Source organism: Filicampus tigris, chromosome 20, assembly GCF_054856515.1.
Source record: "Filicampus tigris isolate MCC_2025a chromosome 20, RoL_Ftig_1.0, whole genome shotgun sequence".
NCBI classification, from domain to species: domain Eukaryota; kingdom Metazoa; phylum Chordata; class Actinopteri; order Syngnathiformes; family Syngnathidae; genus Filicampus; species Filicampus tigris.
In genome coordinates, this window is record NC_141236.1 from 10,957,794 (window position 1) to 10,969,578 (window position 11,785).

At 43.0% G+C, this 11,785-nt stretch overlaps 3 protein-coding genes across 11 annotated transcripts in view; all 3 read right to left on the reverse strand.

The window, feature by feature from the left end:
- The window catches only part of ncoa1 (nuclear receptor coactivator 1), a 30,478-nt gene extending 26,238 nt beyond the window's left edge, over positions 1–4,240 (reverse strand). The window contains exon 1 of the mRNA XM_086018931.1: positions 3,363–4,240. The gene's annotated coding sequence lies outside the window, so the exon portion shown is untranslated. The remainder of the gene's footprint in view (positions 1–3,362) is intronic.
- A 1,237-nt stretch (positions 4,241–5,477) lies between these two features.
- Positions 5,478–6,800, reverse strand: ptrhd1 (peptidyl-tRNA hydrolase domain containing 1). Its single transcript, XM_086019086.1, has 2 exons — positions 6,551–6,800; positions 5,478–5,833 (listed from the first exon to the last, which is right to left on the reverse strand). Exons 1-2 carry the CDS (start codon positions 6,761–6,763, stop codon positions 5,663–5,665), a joined length of 384 nt encoding a protein of 127 aa, XP_085875212.1. The 5' UTR covers positions 6,764–6,800; the 3' UTR covers positions 5,478–5,662.
- Positions 6,801–7,599: 799 nt separating this feature from the next.
- The window catches only part of fam184ab (family with sequence similarity 184 member Ab), a 28,887-nt gene continuing 24,701 nt past the window's right edge, over positions 7,600–11,785 (reverse strand). For all 9 annotated transcript variants that reach the window (XM_086018595.1, XM_086018594.1, XM_086018593.1 and 6 more), the window contains one exon: positions 7,600–9,388. In XM_086018595.1, the coding sequence (XP_085874721.1) occupies positions 9,307–9,388 (82 nt within the window). In that variant the 3' untranslated portion in view covers positions 7,600–9,306. The remainder of the gene's footprint in view (positions 9,389–11,785) is intronic.

Here is an 11,785-nt window from a genome sequence, read left to right on the forward strand (position 1 = left end):
GTTTTGGAACTGTGATATACCTTGGAAACGGTAACCAGCCAAAACCATTTCATGCGATAGTACTCATAGTCATCAACCTCTTCATAGCCTCGAAACCCATGTTGACATCATTAAGACATCTCTTATCTTGCACGCCGCACAAAGCCTTCTGTAGATGCAATTCAATTCCATCTTATTCAAGTCCAATCAGCTGTCAGCATTTTGTTACCTTGCACTTGTCAAAGGTGTCAAGTACTTGCTGATAGCGGGGACTGGACCTGCCTAACGTGACATGAAATCAGGCGGCAACCGCGTGGCTATTCAATTTTCCCATTAATAACCATACAAAGGCTGCTTCCGAATGAACGAACAAACAAGCAAACGGTGATTCCAACAACCTTCTTTGGCGGCGGCGGCAAAATTTTGCACAAGTCCAGCAGATGACACTGCAGTCGGACTAAACATGACACGGCACTCTGGGCCGGAAGCCACGCGGGCGCTAAAAGCCGCTGAGTCGAGTGTGGCCAAGTTCTGGCGGCAAGTCTCTGATGCTGATTGAGCGTGTTGATAAAAATCACAGTGACATGAAGGGCGGCTGGCGACAGCCGGCCTCCCTCTACGGTCGACAGACTACGGAGTCAGACTACTTCCTGGAGTCAAGTGACACAGGATGGCTGCAGGGGTCCGACCGTGAGAATGCTTACGTTTGAAATGGACGGCCTTGGTGAAACGAGGTCTGCCGTTTCATTGAGACACAAAAAGCTAAATAAGAGAACTTCCGATTCTCACGTTCTAAGGTGCCTGTCTTACAGTCTACTTAATCACACGCGGGTTGATAAAAATGGCAGTGACGTGAACGGTGGCTGGCGACACTCGGCCACAGACTATTTCCTGAAGTCAAGGGACCTGGCTGCAGGTGCCCACCGTGTTCTCGCCGAACGAGGATGAGGAATGCTTTGTTTTAAAATGGACGTCCTCGGTGGGCCGCCGTGACATTGAGACGACAAAAAACAACGACAACAAAGATCACCAGCCGCTACAAATCGCCATCCCGAGAGGCGACAGTAAATCTCCCAAAGATCCAAACAACGACTGGACCCCGCAGAGGGATCCACTTTACACAACCTCAGAAGCCTCCCCCACCCCGCTTTCTGTTTGGAGAGATTAGCGTGGAGGAATTCCACAGCAGATATCGCTTACCCACTCAAGTTTGCTCACCACCGCAATTTTTGCTTTGAGCCGCCGTGCACGAGAAAAAAAAAAAAAAAAAAAAAAAAACAAGTTCAAGTGTCGGATGAAGTCGCCGCCTCGGGCGCCGAGGAACGCTCGCGAGCCTTTCTGGTGCGGAGGGCTGAACTCGTTTATCTGACGACATCTTAACCTCGAGAGGCCCCGCGAGAATGCTTTCACACACGCAATCAATCAACACGCACGCTCGACAAAAACAAGTCAGCCCGACCGCGTAAACACAACCTTTGTCTTGGGCGTCTTTGATAATAATCACTCTGGAGCGCTCATCTAAAGTACCAGTACCTTGGGCGCGAGATACTGGTCTCAAAGTGTGCTACGGGTTCCAGGATATCAGGTCTTTACCGAGCTACTTTCCCACTCCGGGTTCCAGAACGGCCCGACACCACACCGTCGTGGTGTCCATTCCATTCTTACTTAACATTTCACGAGTGCTGAGTCTCGGCCACCATTTTTTCTCCGTAGCATGTTGTGACGACGTCGCAAATGAGAGCCCATCAAATGCGCTAGTTAGCTCATCGCCCACCAGCAAGACATAAAAATAAAGTATATACGGTACACATGTATTGTGTTTTACGACGACGATACTTAACTGGAATTACTTTTATGACTTAGCGGAGGGCGGCGAATGGCAGTGTCGCTTGCTTAAAACCATTACGTTTTTTTTTTTTTAAAGAATTAGATCAATATGTTTTTTCTTTAAGTAGTACGTGAAGAAGAACCGATTTCAAAAAAATACATTGTAATGTTTTCTTCGGTATATTTCTAGTAGCGGTATACACGGTACTCGTCTTTAATTGTTCTTCAAAAGATACTAGTGTTAAAGAGTGCCTGAGGTTCTACGGTGCTGGTGTTTTAAGTGTACTTGAGGTTCAAAGACACATGTCTGAAAGTGTGCTTCAGGCGTTAAGGTACTAGTCTTAACGTGTATTTCTAAGCGGAGCCTCAGAGGGGTTTGATCTTTGTCCGGTGCCGGTCGCTCCCTTTGCAATGACCTTCCCTTCCGTTAAACGTTAGACAAGCTCCCTCCCTGTCCACCTTTAAAGCACGTCTTAAAAGACCATTTGTATTATTTGCCTTTCAATTCAGCGTGAGACTTCGAGATTATGCGGCATGGGTTTCGTGTTTACTGTTGAGCAGTTTGGATAATGGCTGGCTGAATGGATGTTTTTATGTCATTGTTTTGTCTTAACTGACTGTTTATATGTCAGATTTGTACTTTCTGTACAGCACTTTGTATGCAGCTGTGGTTATTTGTAAAGTGCTCTACAAATCAAGTTGAATTAAAAAAGTCTTGCAGTGGACTCCTGGTTCGGAGGAAAATGTTTTGTCTTTTGGTGCACTTCAGGTAAAATAGCACTACAGCACTACTGTGTCATCAAAGCTCCTCAACTCACTGCAACAAAAAGCACCAAGATGTCACAAGCAATTGTTTCATTGCTTTGTCTGGATGACAAAAACACTAACCAGGTTTTTTTTTTAAAGAACGTCAAACTGCAAAATTGCGGGGTGTCTAGTAATGTCTACTCCACAGTACTGGCATTTCAGAGTATATCAAGTTCTTAGGTATGTCTGTAAGTGTACTTCAGGTCTCGTCTCATTTCTCATCTTTGAGTGCGCTTTGGGTTGTGAGCTAGTAGTCTTTCAGCGTTCTTTATCAAACAAGTGTCCACAGCAATCCATCAGCGCCTCTTTAATAAGCTCCTGAAGCCAATTAAGGTGTCCAATAGCTCAATTAGCTGATGCAAACACCATGCACATGGAATAGCATCTCTCTCTCTTCCACAGCCCTGAATCAGATTAGCCTCGAAGCACAACAAGACACAAAGGAGGTCAAGAAGACTCACAGGTGAGGGAAGACGAACAAAAACAAAAACAAAAACACAATTCCGGTGGCAGCGACGCCGTGAGGCCGCTCGGGTGCGCTTACGTAAGAGTCTTTGATTAATTTACAGGTGGGCCAAGAGGAAGAAAGACTGGGTGGCGTGCGTGCGCGTGAGCGCGCGCGTACGCACGCACACGCGCACGCGCACGGCGGCCAAGCCAGGCAAGGCATCCGTGGGAGGCCGCGCCGCAGCGGCCGGGTCCCATCGCGGCTGTCAACACTACCAGCAGCCGTTGCTCAATTGGCTCACCTTGATGTGGCACAAGCAGGCGTCGTCCTCGCGGTGTGCTCTCGCAGCCGCTCCACGGTTGTTGTTGTTGTTTTCTTCTTTTTTTCTTTTCTCGCTCCTACATCCCACGAGAAGTCCGCCGCGCCTCCCCGCTGTTGCGGGTCGTCCAACCACAGCCAGTTAGCCGACTTAGCTCCAAGCAGCTAACTTAACTTGCGTGACGGATAACGTTGGCCCGTTTTGTGTGTGTGGATGTCTGTTGCTAACTTTACGTGGGTAACTTTACACTCCCTCCGCAGCGGCTCACACGTAACATCCAATAAAAGCACGCCTAAATTTGGCTTTTTTTGGTTGCGATTAGCAGGCTGGCTACAAGTTGCCATCGGCGTCTGTTGACAAACAAGCCTGCGTGGAGGAGGAGGAAAGGGGAGGGAAAAAAAATCACACACGACTCGAAGCCAGCGAGCCTCAACGTCGGTTAGCTTAGCCACAGATAGCCTGCCTGAATAAGCACCCACAACGCGCTGGACCCCCCCAAAAAAAATCCGCGTCAGCTCGCCTGGAGACTTCCCCTCCGCGCTGCTGCTGCTGCTGGTGGTGGGGTGGCTCGGCGTGTCACTCCCGTGCGTGTCCGAGACTGCGCGGCGGTAGTGGTGGCCCAGTTCGCGAAGCCAAGTTGTCACTATGCTCGGCGCTCTCCGCCATTTGCAAGCTCTCTCGCTCTCTCGCTCCAACACAAACAAACAGGGCTGCGAGGGCGCGCGCCCAGCCTGCGTGCGCGTTCGCGAGCAGAAGCAGGAGAAAACATTACCTGGTTCATGGAACACATCAAAATTTGACTCGAGGAACGCAAGAAGACTTGACTTTTCGTCCGTCACTGGCCGTCATTTATACAGGATTATTTTTGATGGTGATTATATAAGTGATTATAGTGCACTGCGCGAATCAAAGGTTCTATAGAAATAAAGGGCTGTTCAACTTGTTTGATTAAACGTAAAGTACTCTAGTGCCTTCGAAACCAGAAATCACTTTGAGTACCTGAGAATCTGAAGAAAACTTACACCTGAGAACTTGCAGGACATGTACAAGTACCCTTGAACCTGCAGTACATGTACAAGTACCCTTGAATCTGAAGTACATTTAAACGCTATTACCTGAGAACCTCAAGGTACATTGAAAGATGAGCAACCCCGAATTTTAAATACTTTTAGAGTAGTACTTTAAAACCTAAAGTACACTGAAATACTTGTACCTTAGTACCCGAAGTACACTTCAAGACAAGCAACTTCGAACCTGAAGCTAACGACCAGGTTTCACTAGGTGTACTTAACGGCAACATCTGCTGAGTGCTTTGAGCTTTTTCTGGGGAGAGTTGGTGTCTAGGTACAGTTTTTAGTTACTCGGCAATGTTCATTACCACAAATATACTATTTGAGTAACCATCACTCAGTGCCGGGTGGATCTCAGCAGCATTTTTGCCCCAAAAACTCAGTATTAGCGTCAGCCTTTCCGATGCCACATCAGTACAGGATGTCTATTTGAGATGAGGCACTTATTTATTCAAGTAGACAAGGTGTCTAGTGGAGCGGAGGCCGCTATTTGCACTGCTTCGTTCAACTCCACTCTAAGTCAGCTGTACAGATGCCAGATATCTAAAGAGGCCATGTATTTGGGGCGAGGGGTTTATTCAAGTGGAAAACACCATTGGGGATGAGGCATTTATTTTTTTTCAAGCCGACATCTTTTTAGATCAAAGTACTGTTTGAAGGAATACCACTCAGTGGATAAACAATACCTCAACAGCACTCCTGTATAATCACTAGCTTTACAGATGCCACATCCACTGTGCAGTGGCCTTGTGTGTTGTTATTGTAGTTTCCCAGGTTCACATAAGTTTATCATTTAGTGCCTGAACAGGGCGGCTGACTTTCCAGACGGCGCGACAGCACCCAGACGAGCGCCCTGGAGTGACGGTGAGAACGTGGCTGCTGCGCTTCTTTCAAAGTATGAAAATTACTCTCCGCTAAATGGCTCCCATTATGCATCCACTTGGCTCCTGGCCCTGTTGACATCTCGCTGCTGTACCTGTCCGGCCAGGATTAAGATACATCTGACACTTTTTTTCATTTGATTAATGAAAATTAAACTGATTTTATTATTAACATTTAAGGTGTATTCATTCATGAAATAATTGACTCATTGCTTATACATGTATGCAGTTCATCCCAAAAAATGTCTGTATTGCAGTCATATGGATGCACTAACAATGGTGGTCATGTTTTTTCCACTAAGAGTCAGTAAGACGTTGAGGCTAGGCAAGATCACTTAAAGAGCTTGAACTTGCGGAGCAGCGGCTGCACCATTTCTTTGGGGTACGGCTTGAGAGCCAGACAGGTGGGAATGTTCTCAGGCTGCTCAATCCAAAGCTTGTGTGCCACGCTGGCCTGGGTCAGGCTGTCAGACAAGCCCGAAAGGGCGGCCTCGTCGGGAGCCTGGAGGACACAAGAGGAAGAGTGAAATTGTTTCATAATCTGATGAGGAGACAAGTTGTTGTGATTTTCGGCTTGTCCCATAAGCAGAATCTTTATACGTCATAGTTTAGGCAATAGCCAAAATGCAGTGCAATCTTGGTTTCTGAATTTAATTTATTAAATGCAATTCATATGTTCCAGTTGCAGAATTGAGTTCATTAAAAGTAAATATAGAAATACATAATCAGATATTCAACTTAGTTAAAAAAAAACCAATATTCAATCAAAACTCTTTCTGAATATCACCAATAAATCTAGCCGGCTATAGTGTAACCTTGCAAAACTCCTCTCGTAAAACAGCCATGTTAAGGTTGCCTATGTTTTAAAAAGAATAACGTTGAGTAATAAAAGAACTATTTCACCAACTTTGTCGATTTTAGGTATGACTACGATTCGGTTCTGCTTTTACTCAACACATACAGCACGTTCATACTAAACTGGAGAACATCTAAAAGTATTACACAGACGCACTGCGCACTAGGATTCCGACAGCAAGCCTATTAAAAACAGCATTGGGCCTTTTTTAAAGCAACAAAAATGACATCAATTCTCGCCGAACGATACAGCCTACGGTACAAGTATGTGTGAAACTATAAATGTGTTAAACCTATTATAAACGTGTTTTAAATCGGAACAGTCTGAAATGTAATTTGTCCAACGGAGTTCGGCGTGACTCACGCCGAGCACCACTTTGTGCATGGAGTCGAGCTCGGCCAGGTAGCTTTGCGTGTCCCCGTCGGCGTAGTGCAGGTGGACGGCGGCGGTGGCGGCGTGGCACGCCTGCGTGATGACGGCGCCCAGTGGCCATGACAGCTTGTGGACCAGGTCCGAGCGGACCACCACGTATTGGACCAGGCGGCCCGGGGAACCGGCGGCTCCCGAGGTAGCCATTTGTTTTCGTGTACCAGTATATTTATCTTCCGGGTCAAAAAAATGACCTCTTGGTCAACACAATGGTGTTGCCGCCATCTAGCGGCAGATAACTAGAAATGCAAGTTCATCCATCGGGTCAGTCTGGACCAAATGGGGACAAAGGTTTTGTCTTTTAAATTACATTTTAAAACAGATATGTTGATGAAATCAAGTACATTTTTGTTACTTCTACACAGCTGTATTTTTTAATGAAAGTTATTTTTAATCATTTTCTTCATTAAGAAAAAGGTGTAATATCGTTTCTCTTAAACCAAGTTACTGTTAATCATTTATTCTAAACAAAATTAAATGTTTGAGCAGTGAGGAAAATGTTACATTTCTATTGAAATAATTTTAATATAAGAAATTGTATTAAAATCATATTTTTGAAATTGTTTCACATAAGACCACCCCTCAAAAAATCGTTTTTTGTATATTTACATTGGTTAAGCAGTGTGTGTGTGTGGGGGTGGGGGATAAATATCCCTACAGCTAATCAATGTTATGTTTAAAAAGAGCTGAAAATAATAATAAAATCTAATACAAATGCAAAATGTTTTACATTTAAATTGTTTAGTTTTTTAACATTCCTATGGTGTTTCTATAAAATCATATACAAAGAATGAGATTGATTTTTTTGTTTTGAAATTATTTTGCAGCAAAAGGTTAAATATAAACAAATATCAAATTACATTTTAAACAAAAGCAAATGACTGTATAAGTGAAGTGAATGGTGCAAAAAAATCGGAAGCGGGAAAAAAAATCTTTCTATACTTATATCAAAGTTGCCAAATAGGAGACAAGAAACACAAGAATAAATGTCACAATAATCATTTATTTAGCATACACATTATAATATAAATATAAAATGCTATTTTTGCTCTTAAAATTGGTGAGACATCATTGTATCTGTGTAGAGACAGACAAGCATACAAACAAGAGTTTTGTAGTCTACTCAAAAAGATCACCACCACTATCATCATCATCATCATCATCATCTTCTATCACGGGGATGGCGCCCCCTAAAACAACAGACCGACTGATCTGGCGTCGAACAGAAAAGCAGCTTTTTCTTTTCTTTTTATTACTATTAATATTCTGATTTGAACATTTTTTGTAACGCACAGAGAAGAGCAACAAGGACCTCTAGACCCCACGTACGTCTACTTCTCACTTGGACCCCCCCGCCCCCCCAAAAAAAAGAAATAAAATAAAAATAAAAACGCTGGCAATGATACAAATGAGAAAAAACTAAAACATCCAACCTAGAAGATGACAAATCAGAGTAATGAGCATTTATTTCATATCCTTGATTTCAAGATACCAGAGGCATTCAAGCATTTATTCCAAAACTTTATAAAAGTCCTAAAGACCCTGTAAAGTGAAATCAGAAATTTGCTTTGAACTAAATTATACATGGTTGAAGCTTACTGCAGAAAACCAGCCAAAAATCACAACTTTCTAGTACTCAATTGTGCTGATATGACGTTAAATGTATTTCATCATTTCAGTTTTACAGATTTTATTTTTTGGTGGGGGCCTAATCCCCTTCAGATAGTCTGCTGGTGTGGCCGCTTGAGAGCGCCTCGTTGTCAACCGCAAGTGTGTGCACGTCTTGCAGAGAAAGATGCAAGAGCAAGGAGGGGGGAATATTTTTATTTTTTTTACTTCACATCCAGCGTATGGACCGCAGCTTCGGACTGGCACGGCCACTTTAGAGCGCGTCGTCGTGGCGTGAGTGCATGCTTGCCATGGAGAGAAGGCAGGAGAATCAGGTTGAAAAAATAATTGTAGTCCAACGTCACAACCAGCAAGTGGAAGCGTCATTTTAAATACTTCGATTTTATTTATTTATTTTTTTTAAATCGTTCAAATTTCGCAGGGTTGTTAACGATCTTCTCTGTATTGTGCCCAATTTACTCGACTTTTCTTTTCACTTTACAGGGACTTTAAGGCCATGTACAACTGTCTTACTAGTAACCTTTTTCCATGACTCTTTGACATTTTTGTCGGACAACTTTGGAATACAAGTTGGACAAGCACATGTTACTAGTGGGCGTTTCGGTCCTACTAGTAGAGTCCAGGACGCTACTAGTGCGAGCTTACTAGTTTGGCCTAGTTGCAATGCAGCACAGTAGTTTACCAGTAAGGTTTAATTGCGTACTATTAGGCTAAAAGTGGCAAAAGTAGTGGGAAAATGGTACTAGTAAGACACAGGCATTCTACTAGTAAACAAAAAACACTAGTACAAAGACGTCAAGCTGAATGACATCTTCTCAAGCTGCCAATCATTTATTTCATGAACTGAATCAAGCCCGAATGTCTTTTTCTTTTTTAAACAATATAGAAAACAAACATTTTCTCTCTTTTTTTCGTAGTAGTAGTAGTAGTAGTAGTAGTTTAAATCCAGACATTTTTTTAAAGTTTGGATGACATGCTGCTGAATCCTGGTGTGTTTGTTTCTGCAGGTTTATGCGTGTGTGTCTGTGTGTGCGTGTGTGCGAGTGTGTGTGTGTTGTCAATCAAAAGGAGAAGTACTGAGCGAACCACTCTTGCCGCTGAGCGTCCGGAAGGTCCATGGTGATGTCCTTTGTCTCAGGAGGGCTGCAGGGAACAAAAGAAAGGCGACAAAAACAATTCATATACACTAGACCCCATGTGTGTTAGTTTTACTGTGAGGAAACAGTTAAATATGCATATGTCGATGAAGATATATTTAATAAAAATAAATAAATTTTAAAAAATCTCATGTGTCTAATATGTCTAAAATTTTCGTTTTAAGCTTACTTCTAAGGCTTGGAAATGTAATATATCAAAAACTATTTAATTCAAAATTGAAAACTTTGATTAAAAGTTAGTTTAAAATGTTTTTATAATAATCAAGTTTTGTTATGTAATAAAATGATTTTATGTCACATTTCCATATTTTTTCGGTTGATTTATGAAATCTACAACCTCGTATTAGGCAGATTATTAGGATTTGGTCTTAACTCGACTGTGTACCGAATAAAGTGTCGTCTTGTAGTGCCGCGACTGTCCAGCAGAGGGCAACAAATCACTATAAACCAATCCTGCGTCGTGACTCGGCACACTTTCGTCAGGATTCCGCACATCATTTTTGCACTTTCGACACTTTTCAGTAGGTTCAAGATATTCCCCTGCTTGCGTCGAGTCGTATTAAGATGAAAGCGCATATTTGAGAGATTTATTCAAATGAATGAGCTGATTGAATGATTTCGAATGGAGGGGCGTGGCGTGAGCAAGGGAACTAATCCTTTGATTCAGAATTAATGTATTCTATCTACTGTATGAGACCTACCTCACATACTGTCAGTGCTGAGTGTGCGTGTGTCTCGGGTGCTGCGGTATGCATAATCCATTCCGCCGAGCATTTACATGATCACAACATGCATTCATTTAGCCCCGCCCCCTAATATTCATGTAGGAATTTATCGCTTTCTCTTTTTGTTTCTCTCTCTTTCCTTCCCTCCTTTGTTACTTCCTCCTTGCGGAAAGGAAGGACAGAGAGGCCTTTCGTGCCATTCCGCCCTTCCTCACCTTCCATCCTCCATTCATTCATTCATTCATGTCTCCTACTCGACTTCCTTCATCATTCCTTCCTTTCTGACCGTCCTTCTCTCCTTACCACCTTCCATTTGTCCACCCATCCCTTTCCCCCATCATCCCGAATGAGAACATTTGGAAAGTTTCCTACAGCGCTTTTGGCCCACTTACATTTAAATGTCATTTTAAATATTCAACTAATTCGTTGATGAATCATCGTCAAACACCCTACAAGCAGAGCGGCAGCGCTAACATGCAGCCGAACAAACAAACACGACATACATGCACACGCACACACGTGTGTTTGGGGGCATGCAAATGTGCTCCCCGTTTTGAAGGCACATTAACCGGTAGCCTCCTCGCTAAAGTCGTCACCAAAGGCCACTAAATACGCCCAAAAAAAAACATTGAAGGGGTGAAGATGAGGATGACCAAAAAACTGCACGACAACAGCAATGACACACACAAAAAAAAAACCCAACAACATACACACAAACATGCTCCTTTTGCATCCCAAAGCCATTCTTTGATGCCTCCTGCATAGAGCAAAGCCCGCCCATCAACAGCAACCATCCAATCACGTCGTGGCGACCTGTTTCTCCACTGCCGTCTTGGTTTTCGCTCTGCTGCATTTCAGGACAACTGGGAAATTTGACACCTCCCGAGGGAAAACTTACGACTCGTTTGGCCATCAAGCTGACGCGCTTTGTGAGGGGTTCAGCATCAGTTCAGTGACGAGACGATTTACTCAATGCCAAGTGTTTACTGGAGAGGAGGTTTTTTAGGAATGGTTACGTGTCAATTAGCAGATGATGCCATTTAATCAACTGTTGGGTGTTTACGTGATAAGAGGCGATTTTCACGTGAAGAAAAAAAAGATGTCAATTTGAGGTGAGGCCTTTATCATTTTCAAGTGAGAGCATCATTTCGAAGGAATGCTTAAATGACATTTAAAGCGACTGCAGTATTTGTCATCTGCAGGAAGTACCGGCAATTACTAGAGCGGAGGCACATAAGTATTTTATCATGAATATTCAATATGATATATATTTTTTTTTAATGAAAGCTTTAGTTTTCCCACTAGTAGTTTTACATGTCATTGAGATGATGTGTTTATTTTTTCACTATTTGAAGAAATATCACTCAGTGAGGAGTAGAATTCTTGGCAAAATGCAAGCATTCAATTGAAGTTAGACATGTATTCATAGATGCGGACGGCGCACCTTGTGGTCAATTGAGGAATGGCGTCAAGTAAAGCGGAGGCCACTATTTGAGGAAGGGTGACATCAACTACATGGTACACCTCATCATCGTCATTATTTCAAATTATTTTGTTTACATTTGACTATGTGGTTCCCAGTTTTCCTGAATGCAACATTGGAAGAGGTGGAAGGGGGTGGAGACTCAACTACAATTATATATATATATTTTTTTGAT

What these genes read in the sequence shown, in the direction of transcription:
- ptrhd1 (XM_086019086.1), bottom strand. Translation starts at nt 6,763, where the DNA reads ATGGCTACCTCGGGAGCCGCCGGTTCCCCGGGCCGCCTGGTCCAATAC. An exon ending in TGCACAAAGTGGTGCTCGGC is followed by an intron (nt 5,834 to 6,550) that starts GTGAGTCACGCC and finishes TGTGTCCTCCAG; the next exon opens with GCTCCCGACGAGGCCGCCCT.